The 22,622-nt window shown below is 29.5% G+C and overlaps 3 protein-coding genes across 3 annotated transcripts; 2 read left to right on the top strand and 1 right to left on the bottom strand.

Moving 5' to 3' along the window:
• Positions 1 to 209: 209 nt before the first annotated feature.
• On the bottom strand, positions 210 to 5,161 carry LOC145194843 (uncharacterized). The gene is made up of 7 exons (XM_090070911.1): positions 4,340 to 5,161; positions 3,915 to 4,011; positions 3,525 to 3,615; positions 2,723 to 2,775; positions 927 to 1,036; positions 753 to 843; positions 210 to 585 (listed from the first exon to the last, which is right to left on the bottom strand). The coding sequence occupies exons 1-7, from the start codon at positions 4,855 to 4,857 to the stop codon at positions 466 to 468; spliced, it is 1,080 nt and encodes a 359-aa protein (XP_089927037.1). The 5' UTR covers positions 4,858 to 5,161; the 3' UTR covers positions 210 to 465.
• Positions 5,162 to 5,216: 55 nt separating this feature from the next.
• Positions 5,217 to 6,223, top strand: LOC149880217 (mesencephalic astrocyte-derived neurotrophic factor-like). Its single transcript, XM_090070913.1, has 3 exons — positions 5,217 to 5,379; positions 5,611 to 5,726; positions 5,873 to 6,223. The coding sequence occupies exons 1-3, from the start codon at positions 5,280 to 5,282 to the stop codon at positions 6,173 to 6,175; spliced, it is 519 nt and encodes a 172-aa protein (XP_089927039.1). The 5' UTR covers positions 5,217 to 5,279; the 3' UTR covers positions 6,176 to 6,223.
• Positions 6,224 to 19,505: 13,282 nt separating this feature from the next.
• On the top strand, positions 19,506 to 20,474 carry LOC149880216 (uncharacterized). Its single transcript, XM_090070003.1, has one exon. The coding sequence runs from the start codon at positions 19,506 to 19,508 to the stop codon at positions 20,472 to 20,474; it is 969 nt and encodes a 322-aa protein (XP_089926129.1).
• The last annotated feature ends 2,148 nt before the right edge of the window (positions 20,475 to 22,622 follow it).

The following is a 22,622-nucleotide window of genomic DNA, read 5'->3' as shown; positions in this document are numbered from 1 at the left end:
TACAAACAGCTTGCATCTTTTAAAATCAATGAAAGCATTTTTATATGTGGAAAAATATGGTCCTCCATTTTCAGAATTTAACTTCCTTTATAAAAGTCCTAATTGGCATCTAAAAATCTTGAATATAAAAACTAAATAGCACGATAACTAGACTGCTCTAGTTAAGATGCATTATGTGAGATAGAAAAAAACTAACAAAAAGAAAAATCTAAAGAATAAATAAATTTATTGATGATATCATGAAATTACAAATCAGAATTATATCAAGTTTTATTGAGCATAAAATCCACTGTTACAATTTAAAGCCTTTATATTAAAAAAAACTCTTGATTAGATTATTTCTAAACCAACATAGAAAAAAAATCTTTATTTCTAAACTGATATCTGAGATCTGAACAGAAGGAAAAACATGTGCGCAACAAAAAATTTTCTTTAAAACATAATAAATGTGATTTACAATTTACATCAGTCTTTCTTTTCTACTTCCGCATCTTCTCCGTTATCATCTTCAAGGGGCTCATCATCTTTTGACTTTTCATGCAGAAGCACATAATCACGAGAGCTGAAGCCAAATTTTAACACATCCTAAAGAAGAGAAGATCAAACATCTTTCTATTGCAAAAACAAGTTTCAAATATAAAACATTCAACCTATTAATATAGCATTCAAGTATGATTCAAATATTTTCTAAAACATGCAAACATCCATAAAAAATATCAAAAGGTTTATTGCCATAGAAAAAGAAAACACACCTTTTCAAACATCTCAACATATCTTCTTGGCTCTATCTTTTTATTATTTAAAAATGTGCCATTAGTTGACTCCATATCTAATACATAAGGTCTAAAGAAAATGTACACATTTATTTGAACTAAAGCACATTTTTTTTACCAATTAAAGGGAGAGAAAAAAAGATACATGCTCACCTTACCCTCTTCCCAATAGAACCATCATCTCTCTTATATTCAATAAGACGAAACTGCAGAATAGCCTGTTGTTTTGAACAAGATGGGTGATCAATAGGAATGTCTGCTATCTAGTGAATATAAAGTCGTGAAAAAAAATTCTTTTTTAAACAGATTTTGTATTTACCTTATTTGTAACTTGGAAATGGCACATTTCCCTATTAATAATAATACCCATCAGGTAATTTTTAAAGATATTTATTTTTTAAGATGTTGTAACAAACAACAAAGGTATTTAACAGTATTAGTGTGAAAACATAGTTCAGCTTCTTAATGCTGGAATGATAAATAAGGTTAGAGAAATATCTTAGTAAAGGATAGTTCTTATTAGCAAATATAATAAATAACTGATTACAGATATAGCTATTTTAAGTTTGAGATAAACATTCATTTAACATAAATATTTAGTTAACATAAATATTGAAGAAAGAGATTAAACTTTATTTAAATCACTATGAGAAAAACCAGAGTCTTCAACCTTCATGCTATAATTAATTGAATATCTGGCCTATAAGCATTTAAAACTTGTTCCTCTTATCCTTGTAATCCCATATGGAGCATTTACAATAATTCAAGTTTTAGAGATAACACCTGTCTTTTAATTTAAAAACTTAATCCTAATGCAATAAAGTTCTTATTCTGAAAAACAAATAATTTTAAAGCAGAAATTTTTATACATTTGTCATACTACGTTAATAGCAATTTTAACTAACAAAGTGTTATGACAGACTTAATAAAATTTTAAAAAACAAAACTTAAGTATTTTTTGCACTACTCTTCTTTTGTTCATATATATATATATATATATATATATATATATATATATATATATATATATATATATATATATATATATATATATATATATATATATTTTAAATGACGACATCTTGTATGAGAGTTGAATAAATTTAATATATGAACTTCAATAAATACGAATTCTCTCAATACTAATTTTTTATTTTATCTAAGAAATTTTCGCTAGATTATTGATACTAGCATCTTCAGCTTTAATTACAAATATTATTAAATTAAATTACAAACAAACATTAACGGTAATGTCACTTTTTAATGGCTTCTTTAAACTTCGCTTTAGTTGGGCTTCTTTAATATTTCGTAGGTATAAAAAGTATGGCGTCCAGAATTGCGTTTTTACATATTGACCGTCATCTAAATTCATACCTCCATTTTTAGGTCCGCATTTGTTGAATCGAAATTCAGTTCAACAAATGCGGACCTAAAAATGGAGGTATGAATTTAGATGACGGTCAATATGTAAAAACGCAATTCTGGACGCCATACTTTTTATACCTACGAAATATTAAAGAAGCCCAACTAAAGCGAAGTTTAAAGAAGCCATTAAAAAGTGACATTACCGTTAATGTTTGTTTGTAATTTAATTTAATAATATTTGTAATTAAAGCTGAAGATGCTAGTATCAATAATCTAGCGAAAATTTCTTAGATAAAATAAAAAATTAGTATTGAGAGAATTCGTATTTATTGAAGTTCATATATTAAATATATATATATATATATATATATATATATATATATATATATATATATATATATATATATATATCTGTGTGTGTTTATCATCTCTGAAATTTCAATGATAATTTATTTGGTGATTACTTATTTGATTCTTGAAAACTTACAGTTAAAAGTTACAACTTAGTAACATATGATTGAAGAAATATTTTCAAAAATATAAATTTATATATAGATTTATATAATAATAAAAAAAAGATTTACCTTTCTATCTCTTCCAAACAAGAAAGCACTTTGTCTATGAAGTTGAAGCATTTCTATAACCAGAAAAGATTTTTAAATATTGAAAAAGAACTAAACATTTTCTACATAAACAGAGTTAAAGTCACTAATTAAGTGAAGGCAAGCATATGATGACTTTTATCTTGATTTTTTTTTTTACTAACTGTTCATTCAAGTTATTTTTTTGATTATTAGTATTTTATGAAATTATGTAATACATGGTCTTTACAAAATGGACAAAAACTTAACTATGATAGCTATTGGTACAATTATTCCTTTAAAGAAAAAAAAAATTTTAATGTAGCAATTTTTCTGCATAGATTGGGATATAAATACAGATTTTTGTTCAAGATGGCACTCACTGCCAAACTCCAGAATGTGTAATACCAGAGTAATGTCAAGTCTGTGTGCTCAATGTTCTGGCCAGGATTGAAACTGTGATTGTAGCTGATGATGCTACATTGATCAAATACTGTTAAACCATTTTAATTTTAGTTTTATTCTTGAAAAAGCCTCAATAAGTGGACAATTTTAAAAATAAGTATTCAAAAAAATATTCAAATTCAAAAAAAAAATTGAAATTTTGTGCAACACAATTGGTCTCTGTTGTCTTTTTTTATTTTCAAGAACAGTTTATTATATGGATAAGTTAACTATGTATTCATAAGAAGAGTAAAGGTAATAGACTACATGGCTAACCCCAACAGAAAACTGATTTATCTTCTTGAGAAAAGCAAGTTTTAAGTCATTTTGAAACTTGCTTAAATGGATTAGAACAACTTACCAAGTGCAACATCTCCTTTAAACGGATAGAGACGCCACCTTGTTTTAGGTTTTCGTGCTTCAGGAGGCTCGTTGTATTTTATCACCACACCCTGAGAGTTTAAAGTTGAGAGAGAAAGTTAATGGAGATAACTATACATAATATTTAAAATCCTAAACTATATTACTTTAAAAACATATAACTTTTAGAAAACTTTGTATATATAAGTTTTCCAAGTAAGAATGCTGATTGTTTAAATACAACCTATCTTACTAAATACATAATTTACAAACATAAGCACTTTTAATGACTTGTCAACAATTATACAATATTTAACAAATGTAGATTTGACACTTTATTATTTATAATTTTACAGTCTAACAATTGAATTTATATAAATGCTTAAATTACATTGTAGGTATTAGTGTATTCTGTTAACTTTCCAGACAATGCAAAGTTTGGTTCTTCTTTTTTCACATGTGGTTTGGAATTGTGGCCAGAAGCAAACCTTAAACATTAAGCAGTATAAATATGTTTGTTTCAAAAACATATATTATATAAAATACACATAGGTTATATACTCTCTTTTTATATTAAAGCATAATTTTAAATGTCTTGAGCTTCATACATCTAAAAACACAAAATAAATTTTTTTTCCAAAATGTTTACTTTAAGATTTCTTTGAACTAGACATTAGAAAATAAATTAACTAATTTTGATTCAACTTTATTAATCAGATTGTAACATCAAGGTTGTAAATACTAATCAGAATTTTAATAAATTTATAGCTCTTTGAATTTAAGTAATGTAGCATTCCTTTAAAAATTATAGCTTACTCTTTATTTGAATGGTTATCCCAATTTATAGTACTTCTATGTCTATAATTTTTTTTATCTCTAGAATCTGGTAATTTTGGATTACCATAATCTTTAGTAGATTTATTGGAAAGTCTTTTATCTTTACTTTTACTTTCATCTTTTATATGAATATTTTGACTCTCAAATTGTCTATTGTGTGTAAATTTTTTATCACTTTTATTATTAATATCATGTGGATTGCTTTTTTTGATTTTTTTGGAGCCTTCTTCATCAGAATTATCACTGACAGAAGCATTATGTTTTATTTTTGAACTTTTAATGTCATCTTTTTTATTGCTACTCAGTTTTCTTTTGCTGTTAGTTTCCTTCTTTGAGTTGATTTCATGTTCAATATATTTTCTTTTTAACCTTTCTCTTAACTCTTCCTCCTTTTCTTTCTGATAAATTTTTCGTTTCAAACTTTGTTCTCTATCAAGATCTTTTGTCTTTATTTTTGTCTTTTTCTTATAATGGATATCGTTTTCATCATCTGACATAATTTCCTTTAGTGTAAGCGGTACTATCTAGTAAGGATGTACTTAATAAAAGATTTTATATGGCAAAAACTAAACATATACTTTATATAAAAGATTTTTATTCATAAATTTTCGAAATTCTAAACATTGAAGCCTTTCGATTTATTTTATTTTTTTAACCTTTTAACTAGATATTTAAACGAGGAGTCAGGACCGCCATTAAAGTTTTTTTAAACGCATGCGTATATACTACGACCAAAAATTGTTATGTTAATTATTCATTCACATGGGGCATTTTGAAAATTATTACGTAACGTCATATTTCACCAATCAGGTTTCGCCACAAAGATTCAAGAACGTGATTATAACGATCCGTCGAAATCTTCTCCAACAAATCTCCTTAGGTTCTTCAACTTAAAGACGTATAACATTCAGCAATTAGAATGAGTTTGATTAGTATTTTAAATGTTATCACATTCTTAATTTTATCTGCAATACTCATACAAAAAGCTTCTGGTGCGTTAAAAGAAGGTGAATGTGAAGGTATGCCGCTCTCTCGCTAATGTGTTTTATTTTTTCGTATGCAGAAAATATATTTCTTTGAACGCTCTAGTCACATTGTTTACGAAACAGTCATGTTTATGGTGCTGTTGACCGTATTTTTTTATTTCTTTTTTTTTTATTTTTTCTATTTTAATCATTAAAAATGAAAATAAAACTCAAAGGATTCAAAAATATCGAAAGCTTATTAAAAAAAGTTTCTTTTTGTTATAGTTTGCATCAAGTTCTTAACCAACTTTGAGAAAACATTATCAGATGCTGATCGAAAGGACTCAACTGAAAAATTGAAAAAGGCTTGTGCAAAAGCTAAGAATAAAGAAAATAGATTTGTATGTTAATTTTATAAGTTTTTATCATAAATTAAGTTACATTTAACAGCATAAAGAAAAATCTGTTATGTTCTTACGATGTAATGTTTATGAACTACTATTCATAGTGTTTAAAGTTTTTATTTAATAACTTTTATTACTTACAGTGCTATTTTATTGGTGGTACAAGTGATGCTGCTACATTTATCTTAAACGAAGTTACTAAACCGCTTGCATATTACAAGCCTATTGCAAGTATATGTGAAGCGCTTAAAAAGAAAGATAAGCAAATTTGTGAACTGGCTTATGAAAAAACATTTGATTGGAAAAACATCGACTTAAAGAAAATGAAAGTGAAAGATTTAAAGAAGATTTTAGATGACTGGGGTGAAAGCTGCAATGGTTGTTTGGAAAAAACAGACTTTATGAAAAAAGTAGAAAGTGTAATGCATAAACATGTGGAGTTGTAGAAAATTTTAGGCGTTACTTAGAAATTCAAGAAAATAATTCAGACATCATTTTCTTTACTTATTACCTTCAAATGTTAATTATTCAAAATGTGATAACTTAAAATAGGGATTTTTTATGAAATGAATGTTTTATATTTATTTGTTGTATGCATAAGCATATGGTTTATATATATATATATGATATTTGTAAAGTTTGTAGTCTCTTATAGTTTTTAAAGCTTTCACACTACCATCTTGAATATCATACATAAACAATTTTGTAACAGACTTATAGATGCAAAGATTCCCAAGTTTCAAAACAAATCAAATTTGTCAATGAACTTATTCATAATATTGCAACTAAAGTATATATAAAAAGTTTTTGCCAACTCCAGTTTTGTTTATACTCAGTTCCTGTATGTAACTCAAAAACCTAAAAGCTCAAAAATCAAAGGCTAAAAAAAGCAGGCTTTTTTAGCTTTCTAAAATATGTTTGTTGATAATTTCTGATATAAATTTAAATTGGTTTCTAATTTATCCTCAACCAGCTGTCATTTAAACTGCTTTTCTGATAGTGAGATCTTCTCCAATTAAAGTTTGCATAATATCTTTAATGATTACCAGTATAGTCATATTTAGGTTATTTGAGATTTTGAGTAAACCTAAAAGTTAGGGTACTGAGAGATGTGTCAAAAAGCTGTAAGCACCAAAATAATTGCAGACAATAGGTGTGAAGTATGGCAACAGAGAAATATCGAATAGATAATTTTCGATAATCACGTCAGAAATACACTGAAGAAGTTTTAAATGATAGAGGGTACACAACGTCATCAAGGATCTGGATGTTCAAAAAATTTCGTAGTGCTGGAATCGTCCTATATATCGCCTAGAAAACGCCAATCCAAGAATATGTTCTTTAACTTTTCAAATTTACTTTTCCAACCAATACTGAGAATTGCTTGTCGAACTGGAAGAGTGATTTTCTGAGATGAAATAACTTTAAGGCAGAAGTAAGGTTTTTCCCAGAAAATTGAAATTCGAAAAGTATTACGTAAAGGTGCTAGATAACTGTATAGTTCCATTAGCAGACCTCCTGACTGATCGAAACGAAAGGTGCCAGTTTTTATAAGGTTTAACTCTTTCCTACAAACCTTGTACAGTCCTTGTACAAGCTTAGATAAGTTTAATGCCTAAGCTACTGCGTTTTAACAGGTTTGAGTCCAATCAAATCTCTTTAGGGTTAGATAGACAAAGAATCAGTCAAGGTCCGAATAAGCTCCGTATGTAACCTAAACTAAAGAGTAGAGACCATTTAGAATTCCAACCAAAATTTGTAACCACTTTATTAAATCGCTTGCGAAAAAGAACACGTTAATGTTCAATTTTTATCGAATAATAATCACCGGTTATTTGAAAAAAAAAGCGAATTTGAACAATTTATATATTTATAAGTTCGGAGCTAAAAAGATTCCAGAGAGAAAAAGCTGTACCTCTTATTCCTTATGTTATTACACTTCAACCCTTCAAGACATCGCGCAGAAGTGCTATTCAAATAGAATAATTAAACTTATTTTTCTAACTAATTTCAAACGACTAATTTATGTATGAATATAAAGTTGCCTAACCAAAAGATTTACTATATTAAATGTATAAAGAGTTCTATTTCCAAAATTAATTTCCCCTCACATATAGCAAAGTCATCCCAAAACTGGCCAACAGAGCCTCAACTTCTGGGATAACGTTTTGTGGTCCCCTATCTCACCAGGCTTTAATCCTCTGGACTTTAGTATATAGACTCAGGTTCGGGCTGGGGTTTGCTGCTGGCAAAATCTAAGCCTGATTAATCTTCCCCAATCCATTAGAAGGTTATGGGATGACCTCTTTATTGAGTATATTAAGAATCTGTAAAGAACATAACACCTGCAAGAGGTTCAGGTCTCGTCTGGAGGCGGTAATCTAAGCTGAAGGAGAAAAAATTGGGATTTAATGTACGGCAATGACTCAATGTACAACATTTGTTTAAAAAAATTATCTTCTTATTGAACTTATAAGTTAATTAATTAAATTTTCTGAAAAGGTCAAAAGTTTTTGTTTTTTTTTTCCAAAATTATATTTTCAACAATTAGTTTCTCAATTCGTCAGTAAAAAAAATGTATATTTTACAAAAATTATAAAGAGAAAGTTTGTTTTTTTCAAGATTTTTTTTAATGTGCAGAAGGTAAAACCATAAGCAGTTGGTAAAAAAAAATTATTCCAGCTGGATTGTTTTTATCGTAAAAATTTTTAAAACGATTCTGAAAAAAAACTCTTTACATAATATCGATAACATTTATAATTTAGATTTTGTTAACCGTTTTTCATAAACATTAAGACGACATTTAAATTTCTTTTAGCTATTGAGACCAAATTACGTATATATATTAACGTATCGTTGCAAAAAAAGTTTACTGTCTCTGAATTGTATCAAACTCTATAAAAGCGATATACGTTTTACATAATAACTGTACTTCGGTATAAAGAGTGTCACTCGACAAAATGTCTTGAATATAATTTATAGCAACTGTACATCTGCTGTAGAACTTCGATTAAATAGCAGAACTTTTTTTTATTTTTAAAATCTTTTCGAACGTTTTTCCCTAAATTAAATCTCTAGGTGGACTAAAAGACTCCATTTAAATCTCTAGGTGGACTAAAAGACTCCATTTAAATCTCTAGGTGGACTAAAAGACTCCATTTAAATCTCTAGGTGGACTAAAAGACTCCATTTAAATCTCTAGGTGGACTAAAAGACTCCATTTAAATCTCTAGGTGGACTAAAAGACTCCATTTAAATCTCTAGGTGGACTAAAAGACTCCATTTAAATTGATTTTCTTTTTTAGAAATTAATAATAATTTACCAATAGATTTTCTTGTAATTATTGTTTAACACTCCGTATATTGCCAGTAATAAAATAGGCTTCGTTTTATATTTAGGAAATTTTCTAAAAACTTTCACCGACGCTTTATTGTGAGTTTTAGAAATACAACTTTCTGGTATGAGAAAAAGAAAAAAAACCGTTCATAAAGTGCAAGAGCCTAATAAATAATTTTTGGCCTTCGTGTATTTTAAATCAACATATATCAGGAGTCAGAAAAAATATATGAATAAAAGTGGCGTTTTTTCCCTTTTGATATTCCAGCGTCCGCGTATTAAAATAAAATATATTCTCTTACAATTGTCCAAGAGTAATCTGGGTTCCATTTATTCTTAAATAAACCTTTTCCATATCTGCAGTGAATTGATAAAAGCACTCGTCACTAACTTATCAAAACCCAAAGATGCTCTGTTGGATTTAAATCCAACAGATTTAAATCCAACAGAGCATTTTTGGGTTTTGATAAGGCCAGTCCGAAATAGGAATTTTTTTCATATTAAAAAACTTTTTATAGAATTTGCATGGTGCTTTAGATTGTTGTTTTGTTGGAAGATCCAAACCCAAGGCATATTTTGTTTTCCATGTGGCAGCATAACATTCTTGATTAAATCTAAATATACATTCTAATCCATTATGCCTTCGATGCGATAAAGTAGATCAATAGAATCACGACTAAAAGATCCCCAAACCATTATATTGTCACCAACATGTTTAACTGTAAGCATTTGATTAAGTATCAAGAAGCAAAACTTTCATCTTATGTACTTGATATTATTGCTATCAAACATATAAAAACTTTGATTCGTCACTGAAAAAGACTTTTAACCATTCTTTTGAAGTCCAACGCAAATGATCTTTTGCAAATTTTAATTGCCCTGCCAAAAAACTAAATATAATTAAATATTATTAATAATAGTTTTTAACAATATTTAGTTTTTTGGCACGACAATTACCAAACAAATTATGCTGACGCAGGTGACGTTTTTTAGTATCTACGCTACATTTAACAATAGAATTATTGTTCAAAAAGTTATTCCAGCAAGCACACGACGTTGAAACAACGTTGAAATAACGTTGATTAACTTCGATCAACGTTATTTCAACGTTGTTTCAACGTTGTGTGCTTGCTGGGATTTAAGTCGACAGCACATCTGCGGGGATCTTGTTTTGATTATCTTACTAAAGTTCTGTCTTGATGTTCTGTAGTTATCTTTGGCCTGGCTGAACAATGCTAGTTTTCAAGTGTCTTTTGGTCTCTATATCTCTTAACTAGTACGCTAATTGTTGAATTAGTCACATCATTAAGCTCAGAAATTTGCTTGTAAGGAATCTTCCTCTCTACAGCACGTATAATTAAATCTTTCTTTTCTCTTGACAATTACTTTTATTTTCCCGTTAATTTTTAAATTCAATTTAAGTTAATTATCATATCCAGTAAATTAATTTTAACATATATACATTTTTCTTGATGAAATTTTGATTTTCTTAATGGAGCATGGAATTGTTTATAAACTTTTGCACGGTTATGTTTTCAATGAAATTTGAATTTCTTGCTTCCGTTTCAAGTTATCATTTTTTTAAATAAATCTTACTATATAATCATATTATAGGAACAATAGTTAAAAATTTCAGCTATTTTTAGTCCAAAGTCTAAAAGTTATGATGAAAAAACTTGAAAAATTTTGCTGTTTATAAACTTTTGCACGCTACTGTATTTCGATTTTAAAAACTGCAGTAACTGATGATAGTTATTTGGTAATAAAGGCCGTTGCGCGTATCATGCAAAAAAAGAATTAGTAAAGAAAAATTTGTAAAAAATAGAATTAGTAAAAAAAAACCTATGTTTTTGAAAAAGTCAAAAGAAAACCAAAAAACTTAGATTTTTTGCAACTTTTTCTAATTTCTCCAGATTTTTTGACTTACTTAATTTTTTTAATTTTTTCCTAATTTTTTTAAATTTTTATTATTATTATTATTATTATTATTATTATTATTATTATTATTATTATTATTATTATTATTATTATTATTATTATTATAATTGTTGTTGTTGTTGTTGTTAATGTTGTTTTTGTTGTTGTTATTGTTGATGTTGTTGTTGTTATTGATATTAATTTATCTTTTTTAATGTTTTTCTGATCTTTTCTGAATTTTTTCAGAAAACTTTCAGAAAGTCAGAAAATAACAAAAATACTTATTAAAAATAGAAAATAAACAAAAGCAAAAAGAAATCAATATAAATCAGAAGAAGTCAGAAACGATTGGAAAAAGTTAAAAAAAAAATCAAAAGTATCAAAAAAAATAACAAATAAAAAAAAGTAAATAAAAAAAGTACAGTATCAAGAAAAATACGAAAAAATTGAATAACATCAGAAAACATTGGAAAAAAGATTAAATGCAAAAGAAAAAAAAGGATTTATAAAAGAAAAGTAAATGAAGACTCCACGGGAAGAAACGGCAGGGTCACATTTTGAAAGTTTCGACTTTTTACACTTTCTAGCTTTACTGATCATAATAGCATATTTTGTATTTGAATTCAAATCAAATAAACGATTTGATGCATATTTAAAGTTTTTCTAAATTTTCCTTAAGCTTCGAAACTTATAAAGGTTTAAAAGTTTAATAATGATTTATCTCAAAATGAAAAAATGTGACCCTGCCGTTTCTTCCCGTGGAGTCTTCAAATATTCTTTATTATGATTTGGTAAACTTGAATTTTTTTTTAAAAGTATGAGTATAATTGAGATTAATATGAAATATTAAAATCTACGAAACGCCCAAATGTAAACAAGTTATATGAAAAATGTAACGCTGGTCATCAAGTTTTCGATTCAAAAGTCTTCTTCATCATCTTTACTCTTTATCTTCACACTTTGAACAAGCAATTATGACTATTTGTAATATACTAAATTTATGTTGATTTCTTTTTTTTTACATACCAATTTAAATGACACTTATTAATTTTCAATGTCAAAAATTAATTTTTTAATTGCTAAAATAATTGGCAGCTAGACGCTATTCCGCTAAGCAGCAATTAATTTAATATGCCGCTTATGAACGAAAAGAAAAGTGATTTGGTATTTTTTTTATATAAATTATTTATTCAAGTTTGCATTCAAAATCTTTTGACATTTTGATATTATTAATTCAATATTGGCATGGCAAAAAGCATTCCGCAACTGCATATCAATTAAAAAGGCATATAAGATGAAATTAGTATTGGAATTGACATATCATATGACGTATCATACGATGGGCATATGCTAATTAAAGAGTTGACTGTAATGTCAAACTCTATGTTAATTTTTTATCAAAAAACAAAAACGTGCATAAGATTGTCTGGTTGCTATATATCAGAGTATCAATACCAGTTTACAAAGAATTTAGGTCAAGATTGAAAAACAGAAGAAAAAACCCTAATCAAAAAACAGTAAGACTTTTATATTATAGTATTATAGTAATATCAACTCATTAAAGGTAAAGATTTTATTTTCATCGTTAATATTTTATCTTAGAAGTAGCGGACGAAACATGTAAAATTGTGAGGAAGGAATACAGCAACAACAAAAAAGACGTTATAAACATCCTTAAGTTTTACATGAATTAAACATCCAACATTCGATCGATGAAAGAAAGACACAATCTAAACACCAAATTTGCAAGGTAAAAAAAAAAGTTACTCACACCATTTAAATTTAGAAGTGATTTCGCAAAAAGGATCAGAAATTTAATTTACACTGATAAAATGGTAATAGTTAAATTAGTGAAGTTCGTGAAAATTTCGGAGCTATTATGAGGGCGGCTTTTTCTTAACTTTTTTTACCTGTTTGTTGTTAGTGTGTAGCTGCAGTAAGGTTACGGGCAATTATATATGTTAACTAAGTGTCTAACTTCATAAAAATTGCGTAAGAAAAAGTGAAGTAACTTTTTAAAGTTTTTAAAGCCGATAGTCACTTTACTTTAACAGACAATAATTCATTTTCTTCACAAGCTTGGTTGGCAAAAAGTTTACTTCACTGCGGAAGCGCGAGTTAGATATCTAATTAACATATATGATTGGTTACGGAAAGTTCTAGGGAGGCATGGGTTCTACTATTATGTGGAAGGTATCATGTGGAAGTTGGGATTGAGGTTGAGCGTATGGGGACTACTTGGTTAGGAATGGGTAAGGTTTAATCTTTAAAGGGTTAATGTCGTGTTTACCCCCCTCAGTATATTTTGTTATACAAAATATCTCAATAAGCGTTTTATTAGTGTGTAATTGTTAGCACTCTTTTATTCATTACGTTTATAAAATACAAAATACTCTCTTACTCTACTTGTAGCGAATAAAGTTGTTATCAATATCTCCTCTTTTTACTCTTCTTATTTAAATATCTATTTTTCTTCTTTATTTAAAAAGGTCAAAACCTCGGGTTATTCTTCCTTAATCAATCCCAGCAAGCACACAACGTTGAAACAACGTTGATCAACGTCGATCAACTTTATTTCAACATTGTTTCAACGTTGTGTGCTTGCTGGGATATTTCTTAATTCAGGTTTTGTTCTACCACATACAATATGCTAGAAAAAAACCTGAATTAAGAAACGCAGCGTTCATTTTAAATTACCAACGAGAAGGTTGAGATCTTTTCTTTGATTCTGTCTTTGTCGAAGCTTTGTCCCTTAGATGTTAAGTTAGCTTTCACCTGGTCACTTTGCAATTTAACAAGAAGTATGCGAATTTACAAGACTTAAGTGCATTATTTTCCGTTACTTCCAAAATCGAAAAATGCATATCAGCTAGGAGTCTTTGTATAATCAATTCTAATGAAGTTTAGAAAGAGTGTAACGCTCTCAGGGAAACAGTTTTGAAACTTTAATCACAAATAAATTTACATGCTTCTTTTTTTTTATTTCATTTTGTTTTCTTTTTATTTAAATCTTAAAAACATCACTAAAGAGCGGAGTAATAATTTAAAAGCAAGTGGAATATCTAATGATGCAGTTATCATATCGTTGAGTAAGTATTTTATGGACATGAATTTAATGAACAGTTACATTGTAGTTAGACCTAACCGAATTGAACTATTAGCAATAAACTTTAGAACCAAAGACTCTAAATCTAAAAGATTAAAAGAGAAGGGCTTCGTAATGAGTTTCGAAAAAGACTTATTAAGTTCAAATTGGTTATATTGTGCTGCAACCCAGTAAGCACACAACGTTGAAACAACGTTGAAATAACGTTAATCGACGTTGATCAACGTTATTTCAACGTTGTTTCAACGTTGTGTGCTTGCTGGGAAGACTATTGTATAAAACAATGTGCTGATATTGACGAAAAAGCACAAATGAACGCAGTTTTACGAATTTAAATGGAATTAAAAGGGACAAGATAACAATTAAACAATTATTTGTTAAATTTAATCTCGTTGAGTTTTACCTACAGAGTTTAAATTTCGATTATTTTTCGTATAGCTCTACGTTCATCAGCTACTTAAAAGCTTTGTTTATTACATTCAGTAAGTAAACTTTGGTAAGAAGTGCTTTTAATTTAATCAGCATTTCCAAATTTGTTAATTGTAAATTTTACCATACAAGACTTTTTAAATCATTTGGTAATTAAAGAAAAAAATGCCTTAATTCACGCCTCACGTAGATCAAATCTCATCTATTTTTCTCTCCTATAATATTAAACAAGTTTCCATCTTCATCAATCAATCTCATTCCTTTTCCATTGATTTGATATTAAAAGACTTCTAGAAAGAGTAGGTTTGGCCCAATTGACATTGAAGCTTTCAGAGATATTGTACAGTACCTAAGACTGATTTAAAAAGTGCAACAACTACAATAAAGCCAGTGCTGTTGTCAAATGTATTATTGTAGAAAAAAATCCTCAGTGTAGTGGAGTTGTCATTTCAAATCTGGACATCCAGAAACATTGACCCGTACCAACGGATGACTCTGCATCAAAAGTAAAATTCTTGGCAACTCTACCAATTTGTGATTTATGCTTAATACTATGTTGGGCAAGTCTCTCTCGAACTTTTAAAGTATAGCTACTATTCTGATTTAACCCTGCAATAATTTGATTTTCCTATAAAGATGAAGTTGAACCATAGACAAATTTCATTACTCCAGTAGCTATTCATTGAAATTCCGCAACCATCATGATTAAAAGTATTTAAAGATGAGACAAATATTGATAAGTATTTGCGTGAGATCAAAACTCAGCTCTACAAGAGACGCTCCCCAAAGTCCGATGAGTATGTTCTTTCACATGCCATGGTTAACTTGCTTACCCCATTCTAATGTGGATTTGTTTTGGAGGTGTCGAGTGAAAACTTTAACGATATGTTCGGATAAGTTTATGTGTTAAACCTATAATACTTCGTAAACCAACCATGGTTTGAAAATCAAAATAAGATATTTCATTATTACTGGTCAACACAAACTTTGGTGCCAGAAATGTTAGAAATGTTTCTGGGTAACTTTGTGACGCTGACTCAGAAAATAGTATTTGATAACCTTGACTTGCTCTACTTTTTTCGCCATGCAGTTTGTCTTAATAATACAAAATTCCTTTTAGTGATGGCAAAGCATAAGAAGCGTCTTTAGGTATGACATACATTTAAATTTGCATACAGAATGTGCTTACAAATTTAATTGTGAAGTAGATATACACTCCTTGAGCATGGAGTGTTTGATATGTTTTTAGTGAAAGATGTATGTAAATTTTATACTTCAGAGCAAGATGTACACTTATAAAAAGAAACCAGCTCCATGTTTTTTTTTTTAATTTCAGGAAGTGATTTAGAAGGCTAAGCAAGTGGCAAGCAGACAGAATGAAATAAAATTTACTTAACACAAACGAAATGTTGTAAACATGCTTTTATTTTTAGAGAAAGGATTAACTAGATTGATCAAAACTCATCCTAACTCCTTTTATTTCATATGTGTTAAATTAAAAGTAGGAGACAAAAAACCACTAACAAATTTCCTTAAAAACCAGAATCTTTTTTCAGCTCATCAACTTGTACCTCACAGTAATGATCATCCAGTCCTAAAACTCAAGATATTACTCAATACCCTAAGAAATTAGAACTAGAAACATATAATAGCAATATAGTTACGAAGGAGGTGATAAAGATGCCGTGCGCGCTTTTTATTGATAGCTCCAAACAATCTTTAAAATGAGTTATACTGTATAACTGTATTTTTGGCGGGACCTATTGGCCATTTCACAACTGTTAAAAGGAAGTGCAATGCTTATTTATAAATTGAAGATGTGCTTCAGCATATCAACTAAAATGATCATTTGTGGGTTATATGTGATGATTAAAGACGGTTAACTTCTTGTTAGGACTAAAATGTAGCTTAATCAAATATCCATGTTTAATTCATTAAAAAAATAGTAGAAATAGCAAATCATTGATTTAAAAAAGATTGGCTAGTTACAACTGAACTCAAAGTAGGAGAGCAGAACTTTGAAGCTGCCCAATTGGTGCAAAGTTGTAGCTGGTTTTCCCTCCTCTTCAAATTAAGTTACGGCTGTTGAAAAAGATTGTGAAAACATTTGATAAAGAGGGTGATTATTTTTAGTGTATTTGCATGGGATTTCCAGGTTTAAACAATGAGAACAAAAAAGCTGACTTTTTTTTTGGATTTCAAACTGGATGGTTAGTTAAAGACGCCAAGTTCTTTCCATCAATAAAAGATATAGATTAAGCTATATGAAGTTAACTCTTGCGTTTTTACAACTATTTTTGAGAAATTTTGACAATTAATCTCGAAAATTTTTGAAAAATATTTACAAATGTCCCATATATACATATATACATACATAAATACATATATATATATATATATATATATATATATATATATATATATATATATATATATATATATATATATATATATATATATATATATATATATACAGTATTGGACAAAGCATTTGCAACCAACATCGAACAATGCTAAAAAGTATTCCTAATTTTACATGTCTTAAAAACGAAACGAACTATACTACCACAGGAAACAGTTCAGGAGTCTGGAGTCATAGCATGCCATGACATGAGCAATCAGCTGACAGGTGACAGCATACAGGCAGAATTTCGTTGACAAGTGCCATTTTTGCAGCGGACAAAACAAGTGTAACTTTTTTGGTTTGTTTCATTTTCTTAATTCTGGTCCGTGTCAACGTCACGGAAGTTTTTTAATAATTAAAGGAAGTATCCAGAAGTTTCCAGAAGCATGCAGAAGCTTCCAGAAGTTTCCAGAAGAAGCATCTGGAAGCATCCAGTAGCATCCAGAAATATTTATTATTTTTATGACTTCAAGTGCAAAAATGGCTCCCTACAGTCTTGGATTGGAACTAAGAAAGAAAATTATTGGCAATTACGTAAGTGAAATGTCACAAAAAAGTATTTGTGATAAATATCGCGTGAAAAAATGGACCGTATCAAGACTATGTTCCAAATATCGTTCTACGGGGAAGTTGGCAGCAGATAACAAAGGTGGAAGACCGCGTTCCACTACTTCTAGAGAGGATTCGATGATCGTCAGATCCGTCAAGAAGGATCCCTGGATATCAATAGTCGAGATATTGCAGAAAAGCAATTAGAGCTGCCTGTATCGGACCGAACAATCAGACGACGTGCTGTTGAAGCCGGATTGTTTTCTCGACGCCCTGCAAAGAAACCGCTAATTTCACTAAAAAACCAAAAGAAAAAACTCCTGTTTGCTACATCTCATATTGACTGGAATGTGCAGAAATGGCGAACTGTCCTGTTCAGTGATGAATCGAAGTTCAACATCATTGGGAGCGATGGCATTTGCCGTGTACATCGATCGGCCGGAAAACGCCTTGATTTACGTTACTGCCATAAGACCGTGAAGCATGGTGGAGGCAATGTAATGGTCAGGGGGTGTTTTTCTGCTAACGGTCTAGGTCCAATACATCGAAACGATGGAATAATGCACCGTTTCATGTATAAAAATATCCTGAAAGATGTTATGTTTCCTCATGCTGAATGGAATATGCCAATAAAATGGGTTTTTCAGCAAGACAACGATCCGAAACACACTGCAAAAGTAGTCAAGCAGTGGTTTCAAGACAACCACCTATCGGTGATGGATTGGCCGCCTCAATCTCCGGATCTCAATCCTATCGAGAACCTGTGGGAGATCTTCAACCGCAGAATTAATCGTGAAGGTGTTCGTAATAAGGATCAGCTGTTTGAACAAATCCAAAAGGCCTGGGCAGCGATTCCACAAAGTTTCATTGATCACCTGATCGAATCTATGCCTCGAAGATGCAAGGCTGGGATCTACAACAAAGGATTCGCCACGAAATATTGATAGCGAAATACAGCTTGGTCAACATTTTGTCGAGTTGCAGTTGTTTTGTCCAGAAGGAAATCAACTTTTTTTAATACTTTTGATTAATTTATTAATTTTCGTGTACAAATAATGAACTTTGTGATGAATAAAACTTGAAGAACTTTGTCTGTAAACAGTTACATAGTTATTTCTCTAAATTGAAAAAATGCAGCACTTTTATATAAAGAAACTAAATTAGCATTATTTGGTTGCAAATGTTTTGTCCAATACTGTGTATATATATATATATATATATATATATATATATATATATATATATATATATATACATATATGAAGACCACACGGGAAAAACGATCAAGCTACATTTTTATTGTTTTGAGTAAATTAGATTTTAAACCTCAAAATACCATAGCTCACACCATAGCTCACTTATTTGTTAAGCTAAATATCTGTGTAATTTGATCGGTTTTCTAGTCAATTATTATATAGTTAAACTGCAGCAGAAAAAAAAAGGGGCAAAAACCCCAATAAAGCAAAAATGTAGCTTGATCGTTTTTCCCGTGTGGTCTTCATATATGATATATATATATATATATATATATATATATATATATATATATATATATATATATATATATATATATATATGGGACATTTTTAAGGGACAATGTAATTTAATAATTTGTCCCTTACAAATGTCCCATGAAGACATGGTGCAACTATAGTTTGCATTATACCTTCATCCTCAGCCAATTCAGCAATTAAGGCAATCAACTGACAACTTCATTTAAAGGTGTAAAAAACTTTCTGAGTAAATAGAAAACTGATTACTACGACAAACTTTTGAGGAACGCAATTAAAAATTTAGGAATTCTTTAAAAAAACACAAGCATAAAACTTATACAACAAAGCTATAGTATCTGACAAAGATAAAGAGATCGCAATAATTGACTTAATTATTAACAAAGGAAAAACATACTTATAAACAGCTGCTATAGGCCACCTGACGGCAAATGCGAAAATATTAGCTTTTATTTGCAACATAATATAGTTCACGCTGGTAACAACGAAATAAAAAAAAAACTTTTTAATTGGGGATTTTAACATGGGCTGTCTTATTTATAACAAAGACAAAAAAGTGAGAAGTTTCTACGATGAAATTTTTTTAGCAGGCGCAATTCCCTTAATCAATCATCGAACTAGAGTAACAAAAAATTCTGCTACTCTCATTGATAATATCTTTACTACAGACATCTTTAATAACCCCATCCAAAAAGGTATCGTAAAAACTGATATATCGGACCACTTCCCTATTTTCCTAACCCTTAACATAACATTATCAAATAAAATTAAACAAATTAGAACTGTAAAGAAACGATTTTACAACGACAAAAAAATAAATGATTTCAAATATCAACTATCATTACTTTATTGGGGGCTTATCAACTTTAATGAAGATGCAAGTACTATTTATAATAAATTCTTTGAAACATTCTACTTAGTATATGACGCGAACTTTCCAGTATGTAAAAAAGTTACAAGTCATAAAACCTTCAATAGTCCTTGGATTAAAAAAGGCTTAAAAAAATCTTCGAAAATAAAGCAGAAGTTGTATATTAAATATTTAAAAACTAAATCTTCTGCAAATGAAAAAATATATAAAAGTTATAAAAATTTATTTGAAAAAATTCGCAAAAATCTAAAAAAAAATTATTATACTAATCTGATCAATAAGTTTAAAAACGACTCAACGCGTACCTGGCAAATAATAAAAGAGATAATAGGAAAATCAAAAAATCACTTAATTTCTTTACTAAAAACTATAAAATTTGAAGATGTAAATATATGTGAACCGAGCAAAATTGCAAAATATTTAATAAATTTTTTTATTGAAATTGGAACCAATCTCTCTAAAAAAAATTCTATGACCGAAAATTTGTTTGAAGACTACTTGTGTCCTATAAATAAATCTCATTACAGTCGACTCTCGATATCTCGAACAGTAAGGGGACCGGAAAAAAAGTTCGAGATATCGAGAGTTCGAGATATCAAGAAAAGGGTTGAAAATAAATAAAATTGCCCGACTTTCATTAAAACAAGTTATTTTTCTGACAAAAATCATTAACAACAAAAACTACAACTTTTGGAAAAAATCTGTTATCTGATATTGCTTTAAATTATCCATCTTTTCCATCTTCATTAAATCCTCAAGTTTTAGTGCTAGGGATTGTATTTCATTTCCGTATTTTGAGCTGTATAGTGAAGCATTTTGAATTGTTTCAAAAGCAATTTCTAATTGAATATCAGATGGGCGTGGCGGGGCTTCGACGTCAATAGCTTCGTCAACGCTATCTTCAACTTCATTATCGTCGTTTTCAAAATTAGGGTCTAAAATTTGAGCAATGATTTCAGCATCAGTAGCAAGTGAACCGGTGGTTACTACATCGCAATCTAAACCAATGTAAGATTCCGCTGAGAGATCTTCTTGGACGGCACGAGGATCTAACTCTCGCAAACGGTTAAGTTCTTCTGTCAAAAATTTAAAAGAATGATCATCATCAGCTTCTTCAATACTCTTGTTTGTTTTGCTGATACCAGCTTTTTTAAAGCAGTTGATGACAGTCTCCTTCGACACAGCATTCCACGAAGAAGCAAGCTCTTTCATTGCTTGAAGTATAGAAATTTTTGGCATGGGTTCGTTATTATCGACAGCCTTGATACACAAACGCACAATTTTGTGACGATAATGAGCTTTAAGACTTCGTATTACGCCTTGATCCATGGGCTGAAGGACAGATGTGGTGTTAGGGGGGAAAAATATTAGGTTGATGTTGCTTAGCCCTTCAATGTGTGGGTGGGCAGAACAGTTATCCACCAGGAATGCTACTTTCCTGTCTTGAGCACGAAAAAATGAGTCAAGTTTCATTACCCATTCTGTAAAAAGGTCTCCGGTCATCCAACTTTTTAGCTAATTTTTATATGTGCAAGGAAGTTGTTTAATGTGCTTAAAACACCGTGGGTTTTTAGATTTTCCAATAACAAACATAGGTAATTTTTCTCCCGTTGCACTCCCTGCTGCTATGCCTGTTAGTCTGACTTTACTATTTTTTTCCCCAAAACATTTTTCTCGTGAGAAATGGTATGTTTTGTTTGGTAGGCACTGGTAAAATAGTCCAAACTCATCGGCATTGAAAATGTTTTCAAGCTTGTAATTCAAAAGCAATGTTGGAAGTGTAGTTTCATTCCACGAAGCAGTCGTATTATTCGTCACGGCGGCACTTTCGCCTGAGATTATTTTAAAGCTGATGCCGTTCCTAAAAATAGGAACAGAATAATTGAATTTTAATTACACGTTTAAAAAACTAAATAAATTAAATATAAACAGATACATGTTATTTGTTTATATTAAAATTGAACAAGATTTGACAAAATTTAACTGACCTTTCTTTCCAATTATGAAACCAACAATCAGATGCTTTAAAATCCAACTCTCCTAATGCTTCTGCGAATTTTAGTGCCTTTTCTTTTAGTATGGTACCATCAATTGGTACTTGTTGACTTCTTTTTGCAACGAACCACGTGTATATGGCCTTGTCTACATTTTTGAAATTACCACTACGAAGTTTCTTCCGTTTAGATTTTGTGCCATTTTTTTCCAGTGAGGTTAATAACTTGGTTTTATTTTTAATCCAGGTTGATAATGTGTTCTTTGGGACTCCATACTTTTTGGCAACCTCTTTGTTAGACATCCCAGTCTCTAGGTCTTTTAATGCCTTGCATTTTTCTATTATAGATTTGTTCGTGAGTTTTCGTTTAACGAGCGGCATGTTGCTGCGTTTGACAAAAAGAATAAATTATATATTAAAGGAAAACTTTTCAGAAATTCGATTCTTAAAAAAAATCGAACTTAAAAATTGAATTAAAAATTTTTTTTTTCGAAAATTGGAATTTAAAAAAATTAAATTTTATTAAAACATTTTTGAAAAAAAAAATGTTGAAAAGTTCGAGATAACGAGAGAAAATTGCCCTGTGGACCGAAAATATTGTTCGAGATACCAAAAAGTTCGAGATAATAAGGTTCGAGATATCGAGAGGATTTTAGCCTAAACTAGTACGTTATGTCCATGGGACCGCTAAAAAAGTTCGAGATACTCAAAAGTTCGAGATATCAAGTATTTGAGATATCGAGAGTCGACTGTATAATAATGTGTATTCTTCTGAA

The sequence above is a fragment of the Hydra viridissima genome, unplaced genomic scaffold (genome assembly GCF_058129835.1).
Source record: "Hydra viridissima isolate aposymbiotic clone 2 unplaced genomic scaffold, HvirCarnegie_v1 scaffold_13, whole genome shotgun sequence".
NCBI lineage: Eukaryota > Metazoa > Cnidaria > Hydrozoa > Anthoathecata > Hydridae > Hydra > Hydra viridissima.
This window is presented reverse-complemented; position numbering and strand designations above follow the sequence as displayed.